The 21,967-nt window shown below is 46.1% G+C and overlaps 1 protein-coding gene and 1 long non-coding RNA gene across 3 annotated transcripts; both read left to right on the top strand.

The window, feature by feature from the left end:
* On the top strand, window positions 1–13,288 carry blvra (biliverdin reductase A). Of its 2 annotated transcripts, XM_049000824.1 has the most exons (8): window positions 1–143; window positions 621–702; window positions 5,683–5,807; window positions 6,068–6,187; window positions 9,874–9,971; window positions 10,170–10,277; window positions 11,760–11,928; window positions 12,613–13,288. In XM_049000824.1, the coding sequence occupies exons 3-8, from the start codon at window positions 5,689–5,691 to the stop codon at window positions 12,872–12,874; spliced, it is 876 nt and encodes a 291-aa protein (XP_048856781.1). In that variant the 5' UTR covers window positions 1–143; window positions 621–702; window positions 5,683–5,688; the 3' UTR covers window positions 12,875–13,288. The 2 variants fall into 2 exon arrangements, with proteins under 2 accessions (XP_048856781.1, XP_048856782.1); XM_049000825.1 differs by lacking the exon at window positions 621–702 and having other exon boundaries at window positions 12–143.
* Window positions 6,394–8,164, top strand: LOC125723996 (uncharacterized). The gene is made up of 3 exons (XR_007387105.1): window positions 6,394–6,498; window positions 6,599–6,652; window positions 7,353–8,164. It is a non-coding gene; the product is annotated as an uncharacterized LOC125723996 (long non-coding RNA).
* Window positions 13,289–21,967: the final 8,679 nt, after the last annotated feature.

Below are 21,967 nucleotides of genomic sequence, written 5' to 3'. Positions count from 1 at the left end.
GTGACTCTCAGCGATTATACGTGAGGCCTCTTACTGTATGTCGTCATCACTGGGGCGCGCTCCTGTGAGGCAGTGTTGACAGCGCGTGTTATTGATCTTATTGGTCCAGCCGCAGGAAGGTGGTGATTCTCGGAGTGTCCAGGGTACGTGCGACCGCCGGGGACGCGTGGCCAGAATGCGAGTTTATGTGTTTTAATAACCGATCAAATTATTTTTGTCACGAAGCCAATGCGCGTTGAAGTGAAGAGAACTTTTTAGCCAGAACTGATAAGAGGCCGATGAGGTTAAAATGAATTAGCTGCTTCTCGTTAACCATTAAGTATGTGGGTGGGTGTTTTTTGTCTTTTTTTGTCGTTGTTTCTTCCTGCAATTGGGTTCTGTTATCAGTCATGAATTTTTTTACACAACTTAATTTTTACTCATTGTGTAATTAGCAGGACATTTTGACTTCCATGACTTTTTACAACTTTTGGTCTGTAACAATCCTTCGTAACCGTCATTGTCGCACCTCTGCCACACGCCTTATGAAACTGGCAAACCCGTTGCTGATCATGGAGTTGCTTAAAGTCTACTAAGATCGCCTTTTTACTATGAGTTTCTCTTTCCTTCCCGCTTTGCAGTATCATACGCTGAGAAGCTTTTACTTTCTTACCTTGAAGACATTTCTTTCAGACCGGGAGAAGTGCTGTCCAGGTTTATCTGGTATGTTATCTCTTAATGCACATTTTGACTGGCCCAGTTAATCTGAACCGTATTTGCAGACCTACTTACACACCAGTGCATACTGTACTGCACACATCTCCGTAGAGTGACTAGCGCTGCCACCCACTCGTTATTCTCTACGCCGTTCTTTATTCTAACTTCTACTTGCTGTCCTGTCACAAAACACAGATATTTGCCAAAATAGAGGACAAAACCACATTGACGGTCTTTTTTTCGCACAGCGTATGCCGATGATGAGGTTAGTATTGCAATATAAAGCTATAACGTCGACTATAAATTAGCGGAAATGGGCTCTCTGCTGTAACACCTGTGTGCCCTTTGAGTCCATAACAGGTTTGTGCATCATTCAGAACTGACTTGAGAATGACCTTGAAAATAAAATTAAATTCATAAATTGTTTGAAAACACAGTGCAGAGTCGCAATTCAGCTTTGAATATAAGGAAGTAGAATTAAAATGGAATTTATTTAATGTAAATCCATATGCATAGTGTAAGTGCAGCTTTAACAGTGCAGCTTAATGCAGCTTAATGTCTCAATACGAACTACCCAGAATGTTAACATAAACAGAATACACACTGAATCCTATCCCACACCCCCCACCATGTGGCCAGGAATATTTACAGCAGCAGAAAGTACCCAACAGCTATGGCTCCCTGTTCGAGCACCTGCCTGAAAAGTCTGTGCATGTCACTGTTATTCACACCCTAAGTGTCGCCTATAGAGTAAATAATTTAACTGTCATTTTGTGTACCATGGTGAAAGAGCACTTCGTACAGTCATAAAGGTAACACTGTAACAACCCTGTCCATCTGACTGCCCACAGGAAACGTTACTGCATGCAGACTCCTCACAGGTGGTAACACACGTAAACAGTTAAATATGCAAAATCAGTGTCAATGTATACATCTACCACGTTGGAAGGAAATCGGTTATGTTTTGGTTTTTCCAGATTGAATGACATTCACGTTTTGTGTGACTGCATTGACATGAAATGAATCAAATTCTTCTTGCAGTCATTCCATTTCGACACCTTACAGGACGTGGCCAAGTCAATTCAAAATCCAGTTCATAAATTCTGAACGACCCTGGTAGGCTGCACGATGAGCTAACCAATCACACTTATGTGTTCAGTCACGTCAAACTGGGGAGGTGAATCACCCCTCACAACCAGCCAAGGCAGGGAATAGTGCAAGTCAGAAGGCAGCTTTTGAGACAGCTCCGCCCAGGAAGCTGATTTTGCAGGTGGTCATGAACCCCTTGGACCATCTCAGTAATGAACAATTCATAGAGAAATACAGGCTGGCATGGGGTGAAATAATGAGCCTCCGTGGTCTGGTGCAGGATACATAAAAGGACTTGGAGGAACACGCTGGAATTCTGCCCTCAGTGCACCATGCAGCTTCTGACGGCTCTCTGCTTCTACGCCCCCTGGTGGATTCCTGCAGACCTACAGGTGCACATGGCCTCAGCAAGGCTGCTGTGTTCTGCATCTGTGCATTTATTACGTTTCTGTTGCATCGTGCACACAACTACATACAATATCCAGTGGGAGAGGATGCTAAGATTGTTTTTATGCCATTGCAGGCATTCCCAGCATTGTAGGTGCAGTGGATGGAACCCTCAACCCTATTCATATTTGCAGGCCTTTGAATCCCATCTGCTCCTGTCGAAAAGGGTTCTTGGCACTAGGCCTAAATGTCCAGGTGATATACAGCCATCAAGGACATTTTACAGACACTGTGGCCAAGTGGCCTGGGAGGACACATGATGTTTGTATCTGGTCCAGCTTTGGAGTGAGTCAGATGGTGTGTTTGCTGGTGGCTGGTTATTGGGAGATGGCAGGTATCTTGTTAGCTGCTGTCTCCAGTGTTGAATCCCCAAACCGTGGCTGAGGAGAGGTGTAACACTGCACAGCAAAGAACACACACTGCTGCAGAGGGGGCTCTGGGCACGTGGACGATGCGATTCTGGTGCCAGCAGAGGCCTTGGGAGCTCTGAGGTTTCCCCCTGAATGCTGCTGTGCTGCTCTCGTTATGTGTAATGTGCTCCACAACATTGCAGTAATTACTCTATTAAACTACATTTTAACCATCTTCTCAAGATGTTGTCTTAAGGCTTCCTTTGAGAAGTTACCTCCTTTTTCTATTGCTGCTCACATTCTCCTTTTTTCAGAAGGATGCAGCATCGCATTTTAAGCCTATTTTTATATTTTCAGCAAACGGATTGTTTTATTGTGGTTTTAATTATGGTTGCTTTGGTGTGTTTTCATTGCTTTTCTAATTCGTTTTTTTACATTTGCATATGTCTGGTGTAACAATCATATAACACATTTCACCATTGAAATACGTGGAATCGATGTGCCTGTTATCTGCTTTTCTCTCGCGGAGGCTGGGGAGGAGCCAACTAAGTACTAGTTAAAGAGAGAGAAGTAAGGAGCATGCGCTGATTATAGTGCATTGCCACCCCCACTAAAGGACAAAACACCTCAGGGACGAGAACCTGAGTGCAGCCGTGTGGCAGGTGATACCTCAGCACCACACTAGTCTGAATGGACCAGTGTGAGGTTTTTCTGGTGGCTGGAGTGTCAATCCTGCCAACAATCCCCAAGTTATTCCCTGTAAGCTGGATGACCTGTTTATAGCGCTGGATGTAGATTAACATCATACCCAGGATGAAGCAATTGCAAGTTAAGGACTTTGCTCAGTGGCCCAATGGCGTAGAATCACTCTGGGCATTCACGGGATTTTAACCAGTAACCTTCCAGTTGCTGGTACAGATTCCTAGCCTCAGAGCCACCGCTCTGTCCATTTGACTACTTCAAATTTGTTCATTAATTCTGAATAACAAAGTCTTTCTGGAAGCGTATGTAGACCTCACTCGTTCTTTACAAATGTCATCCGTTATCGTGTTCATTATTCACTAAGATCGATCGCTTTCTGGAAAGTCGCTCTGGTTTGGTTCGCTGTACAATCAAGGCTTTCTCTCATTTTCTCCAACATCTGCCTATCACTTGGTCCTTGTGACAGTATGTGTCTCCTCATCACCTGTGTGCCTGAACATCTGGGAAACATCTTGCTGGTCCTGGTAGATGTTTCCTCTTCAGGTCTTAACCCTGCAAAATTCGCTTAACAATCCTTTTGAAAATGGCTGCTCGTGCCATTATGCAGTTCAGCATATTCTGGTTTTACTTCCTGGAATCATATGAGATCTTCCCTATTTTTATTTTGCAACCTTTCAGAAATTGTGCGTTTGCTTTTAAATAAAATTGTCGTGTTGCAGTTTCCTCTGCACGGCATCCATGTAATGATACCACAGTTTGCAGATTTCACTGCCTGGTGCTTAAGGGGGTGTATTTGTAACACAAAGGTAAAAATTTGCTGGATCTTTAGTAACTGAATTATCCCTGAATTGTTAATTATTACCATATATGGGCAGTAAATTAGTTACAAATGCACTGACCCATGCTGATGGAACAGGAGCCCAAACTTCTCATGATGATACTGAAGGAGAACCTTGATCAGGCATGTACAGTCTCACAGACCTCTTTCACTCGACAGTGTAAGGAACACCCCCGGAAAGGGTGTGGCAACAGAAATCATATGAAATGAAAGGTTATTTGCCAAATTGATTTATGTAACCAGTCAGGTAATAGCCTGTAGCTAAAATTACTTTGTTTGGGATTCTCTCCTCAAGTACTGAGTTTCAAAATAAGAATGCATGGAAGGGAGCTGCTTCTAAAAGATGTTCTTAATACAGTCGAACCTCGTTACTACGTACCCCGGATACAACGTTTTCACCTTTTCAACGTACAGGTTTCTAATTCCCGTTTTTAGCCTATGTATTATTCCAATGGCAGCCATTGTTTACAGCGTACACCCTTACAGCGTAAACTTCGATACAACATCCAAACTTCTAGAGAAAATACGAAAACTAACCATTGTTACAATGTACAGCGCTCTCCCCGCCCACCACAACTTGTGTCGCTACATCTACCTGTATCTACCTGATCTTCGCCCGACAATGCACATTTGTCTATTGCGTTGCTTGGCGTTAAATGAGTTGCATTGACCGATCATTACTGGACTGCGTAGTAATGGCTTGTTAAGTGTTGTGTGCGTATTCTTTGTTTATTAAACCTTGTGATCATGCCGGTAATTGTGAATTCAGAATAATAATGGAAGTAAAAGATTTTATGATTTAATTTGACCAATATTTCATTAATATTTTCAGTCCAAATGCCAATTTGGATGCGAATGTTTATTTTAAAAATCCATTTTGACCAGCCGTTGTGTATTTTCGTTGCCGTTTATTGCCGGCCGGCACTAAGTAATCGTGAGTAATTTAAGGGAAATTTCAAGGACCCAAATGAGCTTTGTCGAATTATTTAACAAGTAATAATGTGTTCGTTTGTTTTGTAGTCAACTTAAGGGTCTGTTCTATTAAAGTTTTATCATTTACATGGATATTTTGTGAGTTCTTTCATCCATCTTGCACTAAGTGGTTACAACTTTCTATGCTTATAACGTACCTGTTTTTGATATCCCGTGTTGTACGTAGTAACGAGGTTCGACTGTATTCCTCAATAATTCACTATGGCCTTGAATTTTGTCATATTTTTCAGATTTTTTTTTCTGTTTCTTCCTCATTGCAGTGCACATTTCACACACACACCCACAATCGAGCACACTGTCTCACTTCCCCATTGCAGTGCACGTTTCACACACACACCCACAATCGAGCACGCTGTCTTACTGTCTCACTTCCTCATTGCAGTGCACGTTTCACACACACACCCACAATCGAGCACGCTGTCTTACTGTCTCACTTCCCCATTGCAGTGCACATTTCACACACACACCCACAATCGAGCACACTGTCTCACTTCCTCATTGCAGTGCACGTTTCACACACACACCCACAATCGAGCACGCTGTCTCACTGTCTCACTTCCTCCCCAGGGGAGAATGTTCGGCGTGGTGGTTTTGGGGGTCGGCATGGCAGGCCAGGTTAGGATCAGGGACCTGGTGTCGCCTCTGCCGTCCAGCCCGGCCGAGAAGTTCAGCATCAAAGGGTTTGTTTCCAGGTGAGCCAGCCACAATCAAGGTAAACCTCATTAGATGTGAGGACGAGCAGGAGTCTCGGAGCCAAATGTGCACGATGCCAACTGAATCACAGTGACAAGTACATGAGAGAACTTTAATTTTCCTTGCAAAACTCCATATGATGATGGACTTGGAAAGGTCTTGACAGGTCTGGTTGGAGAATGACTCAGTTATTGTCTTTTTAAATGATGAAGCCTGTTTTGATGGACCTTTCCCTGTGGCATGGCCCTGTGATCCACAGGAGAGCTCTGGAAGATCAGCAGGGTGTGAAGCAGATCCCTCTGGAGGAGGCTGTGAGTCGCGAGGACATCCATGCAGCCATAGTGAGCACGGAGAACTCCTCCCACGAAGAGCACGTCAGGTACTGTGCAGGTGTCTCACCCACACCATCTTCATGACCATCATACAGCCTTATGGAAGTTCTAGGTACAGCTCCAATAATCCCACGAAGAGCACGTCAGGTTCTGTGCAGGTGTCTCACCCACACCATCTTCATGACCATCATACAGCCTTATGGGAGTTCTAGGTACAGCTCCAATAATCCCACGAAGAGCACGTCAGGTTCTGTGCAGGTGTCTCACCCAAACCATCTTCATGACCATCATACAGCCTTATGGGAGTTCTAGGTACAGCTCCAATAATCCCACGAAGAGCACGTCAGGTTCTGTGCAGGTGTCTCACCCACACCATCTTCATGACCATCATACAGCCTTATGGGAGTTCTAGGTACAGCTCCAATAATCCCACGAAGAGCATGTCAGGTTCTGTGCAGGTGTCTCACCCAATCCATCTTCATGACCATCATACAGCCTTATGGGAGTTCTAGGTACAGCTCCAATAATCCCACGAAGAGCACGTCAGGTTCTGTGCAGGTGTCTCACCCAATCCATCTTCATGACCATCATACAGCCGTATGGGAGTTCTAGGTACAGCTCCAATAATCCCACGAAGAGCACGTCAGGTTCTGTGCAGGTGTCTCACCCAAACCATCTTCATGAACATCATACAGCCTTATGGGAGTTCTAGGTACAGCTTCAATAATCCCACGAAGAGCAGGTCAGGTTCTGTGCTGGTATCTCATCCAATCCATCTTCATGACCATCATACAGCCTTATGGGAGTTCTAGGTACAGCTCCAATAATCCCACGAAGAGCACGTCAGGTTCTGTGCAGGTGTCTCACCCAAACCATCTTCATGACCATCATACAGCCTTATGGGAGTTCTAGGTACAGCTCCAATAATCCCACGAAGAGCACGTCAGGTTCTGTGCAGGTGTCTCACCCACACCATCTTCATGACCATCATACAGCCTTATGGGAGTTCTAGGTACAGCTCCAATAATCCCACGAAGAGCACGTCAGGTTCTGTGCAGGTGTCTCACCCAATCCATCTTCATGACCATCATACAGCCTTATGGGAGTTCTAGGTACAGCTCCAATAATCCCACGAAGAGCACGTCAGGTTCTGTGCAGGTGTCTCACCCAATGCATCTTCATGACCATCATACAGCCGTATGGGAGTTCTAGGTACAGCTCCAATAATTCTGCTTCAGATCCTGGAATTGTATTGGGACTGGATGTTACTCTTCCCACTAGATGTCAGTAGTGTCACATGTCTGAAATTAAAACGAGGCTAAACTGGTTATGCCTGTATAGGTCTGTGCCAGAGGTGTAGATTTGGGTATGCATGGTAGAGACATGTCCCCACCAAGACTGTGGGAGGACCATGTGTGTCCAGGGAGGGAGGTGTCGGCTGGTTTGGTCCCTACCAATTTTGAAACCAGGCCTACAGTACTTGCTCTGTGGGGCTTGATGTTCTGTATAACTTGTGGCAGTGTCATTTTGGGGGATGGGACTATTGTCCAGTTAAGGTTCAGCATGATTTCAGCACATTTCATAGCTAATGGAGATGTTTTCAATTCATTGAGCTACTTTAAGGCCCTTTGAGTCGGCCATGTGTGTGATGATGACATCGCATCTCCATGGTGATCCGTCACCTCACCTATTCACCGCAGGGGCCATCAGGTGGCACCGCTAACTTTGATCTCCTCGTTTCTCACACCTAGTTCAAGTTCAAACCCCTAAGCTGTGACTGTGTAGACCTTAACCTGCAGTCACATCGCTAAGCAAACTGCATTGAGGATATAGCAGAGCATATGATACAGCAGTGGCATTGGAGCGCGGCACTGTGCAGTGGTGGCCAGGCAGAGGTGAACGGTGCCAGGCAGAGGTGAACGGTGCCAGTCAGAAGTGAACGGTGCCAGCTGCATGGGGAATGTCGCTGGGGGGGCCCGTCCTGCAGGTGGCGGGTTCAGAGGCTGCCTCTACAGCTGGCGGACAGCAGGTGCCTTCATTAGCAGTTGCTGGCTCGATGCTAATTCTCCGTGGCCCCCCCCCAGCATTCACGGATTCACGCCCTGCTCTCCGCAGCCTGACTTTGGCATTTCTTATAATCATTTCTTATGCCTCATTCTGAAGGCAGGGCTGTATCTGTTGACAGGCGCATTGTAATGGCCGCCGTGATCCAGCTATCGGAAAGCACAATTAATCAAGCGTTCTGGGATAGCGGCTCTCCAGCCTGGTGGGGGGGGGGGGGGACGTGTAACGAATGGCGAGTTATTTCAGGCCTGTTTTAATGAGGTTTTATGAACATTTTCATGATTCACTGTCTGCTGCTTTGGGCTAATTATCTCCAATGAAGACCAGGTATTGTCCTTCAGATGCCAGCTTCTAGCGGGAATATTGGGCACAGCCTTGTTTTTTCTTCAGTGTTTACGGACTACAGGCCTCCGCTAGACTAATTACTGGGTGACCCCAGCACTGCCACGAAAAGGTCTGCCCTGACCTGCAGCGTCTGAGGCTGCAAGGCAGTGATGTTCTCCTGGTGTTCAGCAGTAATTTGTTTTTGCAAAGTTGTAGCTGAGTTTTGGAGGAGGGAAAGTTGAACTTTTTAAATGTTTGCTTGGACATTATTTTGGTAATACTCAGAACTGAACTTTAATGGATGTTTTATGGAGCCGTCTACCTTCAAGGCAGGTTGCAGTTAAACAAACAAGGCCTTATCTCTGGGGTCTCCTACGTCTAGACAGTCAGTATGTTTACATGCACAGCTAAGTCTAGCTATGGATATAGCTGAACTACATCATTTAATCAGAGTACTGTCCTTGTCCCAGAATACATGCATGGGAGGGGGATCGATTTATTGCCTGAAGGATGTCTAACTCACCTGCAATAGGTACTGATACGGCTCCTTTCAGCTTGTTAGTACTGGGCTTTTTCTGGCTGACCTATTACACCATAGACATAAAAAATAATAAAATTAAAAATAATGGGTGTGTGGACAAATGAAGTGACACAAGCTGTAATTGCAATCTGGTTGGTAGAACAGATACAGGAAGATCAGTATAGCATATACTGTATACAGTATAACATATCCATCCTCAGACCGCTTATTCAGCATGGGGTCACATTGACCCTGGAGCCTAAGGAGGCACAGGCAGAGGAGATGAACATCCTGGGTGGATGGTAGCCCCTGGCCCTCTGGAGCCTAAGGAGGCACAGACAGAGGAGATGAACATCCTGGGTGGATGGTAGCCCCTGGCCCTCTGGAGCCTAAGGAGACACAGACAGAGGAGATGAACATCCTGGGTGGATGGTAGCCCCTGACCCTCTGGAGCCTAAGGAGGCACAGACAGAGGAGATGAACATCCTGGGTGGATGGTAGCCCCTGGCAGGGCCCACACACTCACAAACAACTACACACACCATGGGAAGCTTGAAGACCCCAATCCATATAACTGGAATGCAAAGAGACCCTGCAGGACTGTGGTTCGAGCAGCTATGAGGACACTCCCATTAGTCGTCATGCCAGCCTCTACACACTGCATTTTCCTCAGTTCCTCAGATAACGGTTTTCATTGAAATGAGGGCAGTCCTCACCATCATGCTCCCCACTGAAGTACTGTTCCCTTAATCCACTTCCTAAGCCGAGTGTCGCTTGATCATTCACCTCGTGGCTGTCGCTCTGCCTCTTGTTCCTGTTGAGCAGGAGCTTCCTGGAGGCCGGGAAGCATGTCTGTGTGGAGTACCCCATGGCGCTGTCCCACGCTGCCGCCGTCCAGCTTTGGGACCTGGCTGCTCAAAAGGGTGAGCAGAGGAGATCCAGGAGAACCTTGCCAGCTAAAGAGTGTCTCCCAACATCAGCCGCCCTGCTTTACACTTAAACCTCCATACGGTCTTGTCCTCCACCATGGATTTGAAGTGTTAAAGTGTAAATCAGAATTTGGTTTTGACTCTTGCTTTTGGTGTTTGGCTTTGGGTTTTGACCCCACGTCTACCCCACAGGGAAGGTGCTGCATGTGGAGCACATTGAGCTGCTCACAGCTGAGTACAAGCAGCTGAAAAAGGAGCTATCTGGCAAGAAGCTTCTGGAAGGGAGTCTGCACTTCACAGGTGAGGCCTACAGGGGGCATCCTGGGCCACATCCAGCTATAATATTTAAGGATATGCAGTTTTTATCGCAGGAAATGAGCAGTGCTCTTTCTCGTGTTTGGCCATAATGATTTCTTTGGCACTGAACTCCAGGCTTTGTCCGAATTCCATGTTCTGCTTCTTCCAGAGCTCCTGCAGGGTCCAGCTCAGGCCTTTGCTGTTCTCCGCAAACCGTATTTCCTCGCTGGCCTGGCATTGTCCGCTTCTCCTGCGCTTTTGCTAGGAGTGACTGTGACTCGACTTCCTAATTCCCGAGTTTCCTCCGCAAACCGTATGTCCTCGCTGGCCTGGCAGTGTCCCCTTCTTCCACAATTTTGCTAGGAGTGACTGTGACTCGACTTCCTAATTCCCGAGTTTCCTCCGCAAACCGTATGTCCTCGCTGGCCTGGCAGTGTCCCCTTCTTCCACACTTTTGCTAGGAGTGACTGTGACTCGACTTCCTAATTCCCGAGTTTCCTCCGCAAACCGTATGTCCTCGCTGGCCTGGCAGTGTCCCCTTCTCCCGCACTTTTGCTAGGAGTGACTGTGACTCGACTTCCTAATTTCCAAATTCCCAGGAAAGGTGTCTGTCGCATAGATCCCACTGATGTTACAGGGATCTTTGGAGTTTAATCTCTCAAACACATGAAGCTGTCCTGGCCTACTCTCCACCTTTCGTTGCCCCTGCATAAATCTCTGCAAATGGCAGGCCCAGCTCAATGGCCCCTCCTCCTTAACGAGGATCCCCCGGTCATCGCAAACATAGCAGGGTGCACTTCTGGGCCGCCACCTAGGTACTGAATGATCCTCAGTCACGCCGCTGGTTGGGTGCCCAGATGGAGCATAATCTATGTCAGCCGCTGGTTGGGCGACCGGATGGAGCGTAATCTACGTCAGCCGCTGGTTGGGCGTCCGGATGGAGCGTAATCTACGTCAGCCGCTGGGTGGATGTGGTGACTTTGTCAGCCCTGCCCCCCGCATCTGTCCCAGCTGTTTCCCAGACGACATCTATGCTGAGGACGTGTCTTCATAATGAAGAGAGTGTGATGTATGCAGCCTGTGTCTGTCCTGTTCGCTGTCAAGTTAAAGGATCTGGATAGAAATTCAGGTTCCACCAGTAAAAGATCTGCAGAAGGGCTGCAAAAGAGTGAATCCTGCTCTTAGATTTATGTGCTGACAGCCAAAGAAGATGACTTTGTACCTTATGCATAGCAGCACTTTTTCAGTTCAATGTACTTGTAGCTGAAAGGTGGTCTAAATTATGGCTAGACCTCACACTCGTAAGTCACTGACGTGCAGTGCGATGTGCAGTGTATTGTGCAGTGCTCTTGGGGTCAGTAGATGCTGCATTTCTGCTCTGGTTTGATATCAGCCTATGGATTCATTGTTAACCTCAGTCTGGGGAGGGTGACGTACTTGGCTGTCCTGTGACTGATGGCCCCCACTTGCCTCGTACCCCCGCAGGCGGCCCCCTCCCGGCTGGCTTCGCCTCCCTGGCCTTTAGCGGCGTCTCCCGTCTGACCTGGCTGGTGGACCTGTTTGGTGAGCTGAGCGTGACAGGGGCCAGCATGGAGGAGGCCGCGGAGGCACAGCACGTGAAGCTCACGGCCCGGCTGCTGACAGAGGAGCAGAGGTACGGCGGGTCCACGCCGCTGTCGCCGGCCTGAACCGGACTGCCAGTCCTGAGGGAACCGCGCACAACTCGCCGTTTCAGGGGAGAACTGATAACCTGGCAGTCGTGCTGCTTTTGTCACCATTTGCTGTCAGGGGGGTTACTGGAATCTGTGCTTGTTCTGTTTGAATAATCTTTGTGTGTTGTTAAAATCTGCTCACACTGCTTTTGGAGTGGTACATTTTTCTTAGCTGCTCATCCAGGGGAGTGTCACACCCAGCTTGGCTCTGTTCCGGCCTGTTTCTGCGGATTTAAAGCCCGGTCGTGCCCGTTAATGAAAAACATCGCGTTTCTAAGTTTGCTGGCCAATCATGCAGGCAGCTGCCAGAGCTGCTCTTAAAACCGGCAGTCATGTAGCTGCGGCCCCATTCATGCGCCGAGCACTTAAAGAAGCAGGAAGATCCTCCACGTGAGACACAGACAGTCCTGAAGCCCCCAGAGTACTGGAAGGGCTCGGCTGCCAGCAGAACCAAAGCTCTCTGCTCTGCATCAAGGTGCCCTTCCTGTCAGCTTCACTAGGAAGCTGCTTTCGGTTTTACCCCCTTCAAACATGCAGCTCTCTCCAGCTTCCGCTGTGGGTTTTATGAAGGTGTCTTTGCTAATGTCGCTCTGAGTTCCCCGCCCTGACTCTAGCGCCCTCCGCAGGCCCCTGACGTGGATCGAGGAGCGGGGCCCGGGCCTCCGCCGCTCCAAGGCCATCAGCTTCCGCTTCGCGTGCGGCACAGTGGACCGGCTGCCGGAGGCGCCGCGGGATGCTGTGGGGCTCTTCGCGCAGGACCTCTGCATCTTCGGCCAGAAGCTGCTTGGCCAGGTGCCCGACGAGGCCCTGTCTGCGGAGCGCCGACGCATCCTGCACTGCCTGCAGCTGGCCGAGCGCATCCAGCAGCTGGCTAAGGGACAGGCGTGATGGCGCCCTCTACAGGCGGGAGGGATATTGCATGTCAGATCCACACTGCACTTTCTGTGACCCCCCTGCCCACACACACATGCTTTTCTTGGAGACCTTGTGGTGTTTCTCTCTATACTAACATAATAAAAGTAGGTGTATTTTTAATGTTTTAGTTATTATGTGACTCCATCATCCCACTTTCTTAACGCAAATGTACGGAGCCCCTCTGGTGACATAGTAGAAAAAAATATATATTGCGTAACCACTAGATAATTAAGTGGTGGCCACGACTTTCTTAAAGTGTGGGAAGGAGTTAAATTTCTGGGATGTTGTACGCTGGTCTAATGCACTTGTTGATAATGCCTTTAAGAAGTTAACGTGTCTTCTCACAATTATGTCATCAATTAAAAAGATTATAATTTCTTTATAAAATTATACTTACTTTTATCCACTCTCATAAGAACATAAGAAATTTACAAATGAGTAATAGCTCAGAGTTGTTAAAATCTTATCTAGCTGTGATTTAAAGGAACCCAGGGTTTTAGCTTGTGCTACACTAACAGGAAGACTATTCCATACTCCAACTACACGCTGTGTAAAGAAGTGTTTTCTCAAATTTGTTTTAAAATGTTCTCCCGCTAATTTCCACTTATGGCCACAAGTTCTAGTATTTAAACTAATATTGAAATAGCCATCTGGCTGAACATCTTCCAGACCTGTTAGAATCTTATATACCTGGATCATGTCCCCCCTTAGTCTCCTTTGCTCGAGGCTAAACATATTCAGCTCAGCTAACCTCTCCTCATAAGACATTCCTCTAAGACCAGGAATCATTCTCGTAGCCCTATGTTGCACCTTTCCCAAGGCAGCAATGTCCTTCTTAAGTTATGGTGACCAAACCTGCACACAATATTCTAGGTGGGGTCTTACCAAGGAATTATATAATCTTTGCATCACCTCCCTTGACTTAAACTCCACACACCTAGAGATGTAACCCAACATCCTATTGGCCTTTTTTATTGCTTCCCCACACTGGCGAGAATGGGACATGGAAGCATCAACATACAGACCGAGGTCTTTCTCATAATCAGCTACCTTTATTTCAGTGGAACCCATAAATATCTGGGCGGGCTTCCTGTTCACTTCCTAATTGGCAGGCTGGCTTCTGCAGCGGGACGCTGTAGGTCACGCTGGCATCTCATTGGCCCCCTCCTAGTATTTGGTGAAGGAGAACCGCCCCACTGAGTGTCCATGAAACTGCTGCTGGCCTCTAATCTGGGACCACAGTGTCAGGATGGAGTCACCTGCTGAAAACATTAACAGACTTACATTTTAATTACATGTATGATTTTACACATTGCATGCCTGCCTGAACCTTCCTAATTTGCACTTCACCATAAGAGCATTATAATAAATTAATTAGGCGAATTCCTTAGAGTGCTATTGATGCATTAACACAGCCGTAAATGTGTGTGAATAATTCTAATGCACACAGGTGTAAAATTAATGTCAGCTTTTGTTAAATGTTCATTCTTGTGCTGCTCGCTGTTCTTCGAGGGAGTCGGAGAATAACGGTTTGATTTTATCTTTTCTCATTCTCATGTTATCTCCTTCCTTTTCTCTACAAAATCCATGTTTTCACACCGAAAAATAACCCCGATTCAGACTTAACAGCTCCTCTCCCAGGAGCTGCAAGGCGGCTGTCTCTGCGAGCCTGGATGTTGCTGTAGTCGTTCGCCTGCCTGTTAGAGGGTGACGTGCGATTCTGGTCTGCAGTTAATGTGGTACATTTATCATCTGAAGCGCTCATTCAGCTCTTCGTGGGGAAAGCTTTACTAATGCTGTGTATCCAGTTTGGGTCTGGGGGGGGGCGAATATGCTTTTCTATTGACCTATTTGTGTCTAGCTCTCAGTTGATTCAAGGGAAATGGATTCAGAGGGCAGCATTCAAAGCTTTATAGCTCTCGACAATGCAGAGCTCAGCAGCTGTAGTGAAATCCAGCTTCACTCTGTTTCTGGTAGATATGGATTGGATTGATGAGTGTTTCAGTTTGTGTGAAATGCCATATATGAACAAGTAAGCAGACAGGTCTAAGTTAGGCTTTGTAACACTTACTGCACAAAGACTGAGCTGGCCTGCACAGACACGACATGCTTTTGACGGAGACGTTCACTGAAAATGCCGTTTCTAATCTTTGAAGTTATTGCAGGGATTATCTCATTACTCCCGCTCTCTTTTAGTGTCTTGTTGAGATTGCATCCTCTACATGAATTAAAGTGGCCCGACTTGTCACTGACTGGGTTATTTAAGAATTTTTGGGTATCATTTGTAACGGCTGGTGCATGAGTGAGCAGAACATTTATTAGTTTATTTTCAGAGCTGTATACCGTCCCCTGTGAATGTATCTAAATAAACTGGGTTGTTTATAACAATATTTAAATTATAATTAGTCAGCAAACAAACAATTTGTTGACTTTCACTCAACCCAAAATGCATCTAATGCTTGAAGTACATTCATCTAATGCTTGAAGTAAATTCACTTGCCATGTTACTGACTACAGTGGCGATTTTGTTCAGCTTCATTCCTCTTCTGCGTTTATTCCCCACACACACAGTAAATGTATGCGGTGTGTTGAGGGCCTTGCATGGTCTTTCGTAAGAAACAGCAGTTAGTGCTATATGACAGTGTGTGCCTTGCCTTAAAATGCAACTTTCAGTTAGCATCATACAAGATTCACGTCAGGTTTTCAAACATCCAATTTTGAAAAGTACAAACAAATTAGATCAGATCTCTAGTGTGGAACGTGCTGGGCTTTACATGCCCATCTGCTCATTTTGGCAGGACTCCTGTGTTGTAACTGAAGTGCGTTTCTCATTTGCCAAAGTAGTAAGTGATGCATATTATTTGCATATTAGACATAGGCTGTAACCCTGTGAGAATATTTGATGTGGTGGTGTTAGGAAGAAGTAACTGCTGATTATCTTCAGCTAGCCAGTGGGGTGAGTGATTCCGTCCTGGAGCATTTTCCCGTGTCTTCAGGGGTGTCCAGTCCAAAGGTGACTGACAGCACAGAGGGGTGGGTTGGGCTTAGAAGTTATAGACGAGCTGATGAGTCTGTATCTGCTCTATTCTCATATTCTCAGTACATCACTTAATTTAATGGCCCCCAACTCTCCTAAACCTTCATTTTGTTTTTAGAAAAATAAAAAATCACTCTATTCATTGTGGCAAATTTTAGCTTTTAAAAATGTCTCTGTTTTGTTGAGAGAAATGCTTTATGCAAATGAAGCTTCTTTGGTTTATATTCTGTTGGAGAACTTATACATTTATGTAAAAATGCGATGCACAATATTCCATTTGTCCTGTGATTCAAAATGTTACTTTGCTTCCATCTGGAGCAGAGAGTAATTATGAAGCTATTACAGATATTGCTGAATAACAGGAACAGCTTGTCTGCCTAAGCAGGTGAGTCGGACAGTATTGATTGTCTGGATAAATGCAATATGCTGGAATGGGCTCCACACGCTTTCTTTATTAAAGTGGCTTCTGGCAGTGCCCAGCACATAATGAGTATCCTTACTAACCCAAATTAAAATAAAGGGAATATAATTTTGCTTATTTCTGAAATGAAAAGACGGTCGGGACTGAGATTAAAGCCTTAAGAGGACTTGGGTGAGCAGCGTGTGTCATCATGAGTAATATGGCAAAACCCGGCTGTTAAACCCATCTAATCTCTGACCTATCAGATGAGCCACGTTAAACCCACCTGATCTCTGACCTATCAGATGAGCCACATTAAACCCATCTGATCTCTGACCTATCAGATGAACCACGTTAAACCATCCTGATCTCTGACCTATCAGATGAACCACGTTAAACCCACCTGATTTCTGACCTACCAGGTGAGCCACGATACACCCACCTGATCTCTGACCTATCAGATGAACCACGTTAAACCCACCTGATTTATGACCTATCAGATGAACCACGTTAAACCCACCTGATCTCTGACCTATCAGATGAACCACGTTAAACCCACCTGATCTATGACCTATCAGATGAACCACGTTAAACCATCCTGATCTCTGACCTATCAGATGAACCACGTTAAACCCACCTGATTTCTGACCTACCAGGTGAGCCACGATACACCCACCTGATCTCTGACCTATCAGATGAACCACGTTAAACCCACCTGATTTATGACCTATCAGATGAACCACGTTAAACCCACCTGATTTCTGACCTACCAGGTGAGCCACGATACACCCACCTGATCTCTGACCTATCAGATGAACCACGTTAAACCCACCTGATCTCTGACCTATCAGATGAACCACGATAAACCCACCTGATCTCTGACCTATCAGATGAACCACATTAAACCCACCTGATCTCTGACCTATCAGATGAACCACGATAAACCCACCTGATCTCTGACCTATCAGATGAACCACGTTAAACCCACCTGATTTCTGACCTATCAGATGAACCACGATAAACCCACCTGATCTCTGACCTATCAGATGAGCCACGATAAACCCACCTGATCTCTGACCTATCAGATGAGCCACATTAATCCCACCTGATCTCTGACCTCACTGAGAGGAGGGGTGGGGAGGCTCAAGCATGAAATGACATCTTCTAGTGTCTCCAAAGCCTCAATCACAGAAAACACATTGGGGTTGTTAGACAAATAGGATCTTGGCATGGATGGGGTGGGGGGGTTACAACATAAATCATTATTAAGATACATTGATACTTATTGCTTTTGTGAGGCACAGCCTGGTGCTGTGGTAACCTGAAACAGAACATCACTGAAAGGATAATTAAACATAAGCTGTCAGCATTCATATAAACTCAATGTATTGTGTTACAAATTATCGCGTATGGAATAGGTTTGTTTTTTGATTACATTAAATACATTTATGTTCCGATCAGATAATAAACAATGTAATAGGAAGAGGAAAGATCAGAATAACTTTAGTGTTTTGATTAAGTAATTTACTGAGTGGGAATCATCAGATAATTGATATTTGCTCTCTTCGCTAGGTAATAACATACACTACTGTAGGCCTGTAGACTAGTGTAGTTACCTGTCATCAGATATTTTCAGTGGATCAACATGTAGAAATATTAGGTTGGTAAAGACACTATGGAAATAAAATATACTAACAAATGCCGGAAGTTACTTTCAGCCGGGTAAGTGTTTTGAATGAAGTACAGTGCTATGAAAAAACTAAAAATGCAAAAACTCTTTTGTGTGTGTGTGTGTGTGTGTGTGTGTGTGTGTGTGTGTGTGTGTGTGTGTGTGTGTGTGTGTGTGTGTGTGTGTGTGTGTGTGTGAGCGCGCGCATGCGAGCGGGTATACATATCCTTATGGGGACACAACGTCCCCATAACATGATAAATATCCATTTTATTCCCCTTATGGGGACCGGTTTCCTGGTCCCCATAAGGGAAAACTCTATTTTATAAAAATCAGTGCTATGAAAAAACTAAAAATGCAAACACTCTTTATTTTGCTTGGTTACGAATGCTTCTTATCGGAGGGCCAAGCAGCAGGCGGTATTGGGTATAAGTCTGTGAATTCAAATGGGAGGAAAATGTGGTCATGAGCTGAGAGGAGGAATTACTTTGTGTGAGTGAGTTAGTGAGATTATGATAGACAGGCAGACAGACAAGCAGAGAGATAGATAGAAAAATAGATAGATAGGCACTTAGGGAATTTCCCCAGTAATTAGTTTCACTTCTATGAGCACGTCTGGCTAAATCGGGAGGCAGAGACACATTAGTTACCGCACACTAACCAGTGCAGGCGCCTGCTTTACAGAAACGTACAGAAACTCTGCAAGCGGAGACAGGTCACTGTGGAAGGAGGGATAAAACAGTAAAGATCCGGGAAACTTAGGCCTGCACCAGTACAAACCGAAGTATATTAACGTCTCACTAAACGTGGGACCCGGAATCAACTGTTGTCTCGCTGAGTGAATTTATATTGAACATGTTAGTTTCGTTAAATCAACCTCTCCTCTATGTCTATATACAATTTGTATACTGTTGACATGAAAACTATACATGTCACTTGAAGATTGCCAGTCTAGGTCCCAGATGATAATTCTCGCGTGCACCTATTATAATTGAGCCTAACATAGATAGAGTAAAGTGTGAAACTGCAAGATTTAGATGAGAATCTCTTCTTGGGGAGGGGGTGAAGGTAATTCAAAATTTTTATTTACACAAGCTGGCATGTAAATGGTTTGGGAGCAACTGAACAGTAACTGAATGCAAGACGACTGAACACAGTGACTTAAGACAAGGCAACTGAACACAGTGACTGATGGTAAGGCAACTGAACACAGCGACTGAAGGCAAAGCAACTGAACAGTAACTGAATGCAAGACGACTGAACACAGTGACTTAAGACAAGGCAACTGAACACAGTGACTGAAGGCAAGGCAACTGAACACAGTGACTGAAGGCAAGGCAACTGAACACAGTGACTGAAGGCAAGGCAACTGAACACAGTGACTGAAGGCAAGGCAACTGAACACAGTGACTGAAGGCAAGGCAACTGAACAGTAACTGAAGGCAAGGCAACTGAACAGTAACTGAAGGCAAGACGACTGAACACAGTGACTGAAGGCAAGACAACTGAACAGTGACTGACTGATGGGAGGAACAGGGGCAGACACTTCAATACAGACACAGCAAGGAAAAACAAGAGATGGGTGTTTGCTCCCACCTGTCCATTACACCCACAGGAACTTTTACAGCATGTCCCCCCTTTGAGTGTGTCTGTGGGAGTTTTTGCCCATTCATCCAGGAGGACATTTGTGAGGTCAGGCACTGATGTTGGCCATACAGGCCTGGCTCACAACGGGTAAGCAGAAGCTAATTGGGCTACTAATGTTTTTTTCAAAGTTATGCTAATGCTAATATGCTAATATGCTAATGCTTCACCTTAGCTTCACTTATGTGTGTGTGTGTATGTGTGCATATATACATATAGATACTGCTCTTTCCTGTCTTGCTACTCCTTAATTACTTTACAGACACCATGTTAAATGGACACTGCAAACATCAGATACTGACCGAGGCGTGAAAGTAGTTTCATGGGCCAGAAGTGACATGTCGCTGCTTTGATTGGCTGAATTTTATCTCCCTGGCGGGGGGGTGTAAGCCCGGCATTTTATCTCCCTGGCGGGAGGGGTGTAAGTCCGTTCTTCAGAGGGCAGTGACTCTTTGTCCAGGACACTCATCCATTCCGAAAAAGCTTCCTTTTGAGTTTTTTTTCTTGGCTAATAGAGTTGACATTCCTGCACTCTGAAATATCGATCTCTTCCCTGCTCGCTCTGCGGTACCAGCAGCGAGGAGTAAGAGTGCAGCTAATCTGCTGGCTGCTATCTGCTAGGTCTCCCACGGTCAGTCCCGGCGCGGAGCTAATGGAGGCCCCCTCCAGCTGCCCAGTGCCTCATATCGATTTCGCCACTTGCTACATCTGTGATGCCTGCTGCGGCATTTTCGGTAGTGAAAATATCAGCTTTTTGCCGTGATGCACTCATGTACGTAGCAAGGAAATATGACTTATACTGCTCTGCTGGTGAAAATCGAGTGATTGTATGAATCCATCTGTACATCTTCCAGAACCACTTATTCAGTACAGGGTTACAGCATGCATCTCTCATTATACAGATTGTGCTTTTTATTGTATCTTCACAAGCAGCGCATGGATTTTCCCCAGTATTTTAAGGTTATTTCAGGTCCTAATTTCAAAACTCTATGTGCTGTTTTATGGATTGGATCATAAGTGACCAGAACAAGGCAGAACATCTAAGAATGTTATTTCACCTGACTTTCTTGCCACCCAGCTGAAAGGATCAACCTCACTGGAGAACAGCATTGGAAATGTGACTAACTGGGTCCAGAGCAGCAGAGGAATCCGTGCTGATTGGATCAAAAATGGCCTCAGCAAAGCAAAAATAATTCCACTCACATTCGCTAGCCTTATATAACGCTATGATATCTGCTGAAGTAGCTTAGCAAGAGAGAGGAGCACATTGGTGAGGATAGACAGGCTGTGTTACTGCAGGCAGTCCTTCCCCAGGAACAGACGTCGTCCGCGGTTAGAAGCGGGGGACAGTTACAGGCTGTGTTACTGCAGGCGGTCCTTCCCCAGGAACAGACGTCGTCCGCGGTTAGAAGCGGGGGACAGTTACAGGCTGTGTTACTGCAGGCGGTCCTTCCCCAGGAACAGACGTCGTCCGCGGTTAGAAGCGGGGGACAGTTACAGGCTGTGTTACTGCAGGCGGTCCTTCCCCAGGAACAGACGTCGTCCGCGGTTAGAAGCGGGGGACAGTTACAGGCTGTGTTACTGCAGGTGGTCCTTCCCCAGGAACAGACGTCGTCCGCGGTTAGAAGAGGGGGACAGTTACAGGCTGTGTTACTGCAGGCGGTCCTTCCCCAGGAACAGACGTAGTCCGAGGTTAGAAGCGGGGGACAGTTACAGGCTGTGTTACTGCAGGCGGTCCTTACCCAGGACCAGACATCGTCCGCGGTTAGAAGCAGGGGACAGTTACAGGCTGTGTTAATGAAAGCTTTCAGAATGACTATGGCCACATGGGCCTTGCATTACTAGCCAGCTGTACAGCATTTCATCATGTTACACACACTTTAATGGTCAGCCACACTGTCAGAAAAAAGTACCAATGTGTATCTTTGAGAGCACAGTTACTTGTCACTGGGGCTGTGGGACCCTCAAGGGTCTACCACTTTTACACTAGCTGTAGGTAATTGTATCTTTTAAGACAAGTGTAAATTAATGGACGCTGAGGAACGTTTTTGCATCATTGGGGGTACGTTAATGGTATTTGTTGGGAACAAAACTGTACCTGGGCTAGACCCTTTTTTTCTGGCTGCAGGTGACACGTGCACTGTCACGCTGCTGCAGTGGCATGTGCACACTGTCACGCTGCTGCAGTGGCACGCGCACTGTCACGCTGCTGCAGTAACACACGCACTGTCACGCTGCTGCAGTAACATGTGCACACTGTCACGCTGCTGCAGTGGCACGCGCACACTGTCACGCTGCTGTAGTAACACACGCACT

This window comes from Brienomyrus brachyistius, unplaced genomic scaffold (assembly GCF_023856365.1).
Source record: "Brienomyrus brachyistius isolate T26 unplaced genomic scaffold, BBRACH_0.4 scaffold53, whole genome shotgun sequence".
NCBI classification, from domain to species: Eukaryota; Metazoa; Chordata; class Actinopteri; order Osteoglossiformes; family Mormyridae; genus Brienomyrus; species Brienomyrus brachyistius.
This window is presented reverse-complemented; position numbering and strand designations above follow the sequence as displayed.

Coding starts and splice junctions, on each gene's coding strand:
- blvra (XM_049000824.1), top strand. CDS start 5,689: ATGTTCGGCGTGGTGGTTTTGGGGGTCGGCATGGCAGGCCAGGTTAGG. Junction 6,188..9,873: donor TCCCACGAAGAGCACGTCAG/GTACTGTGCAGG, acceptor CCTGTTGAGCAG/GAGCTTCCTGGAGGCCGGGA. Junction 9,972..10,169: donor GGACCTGGCTGCTCAAAAGG/GTGAGCAGAGGA, acceptor TCTACCCCACAG/GGAAGGTGCTGCATGTGGAG.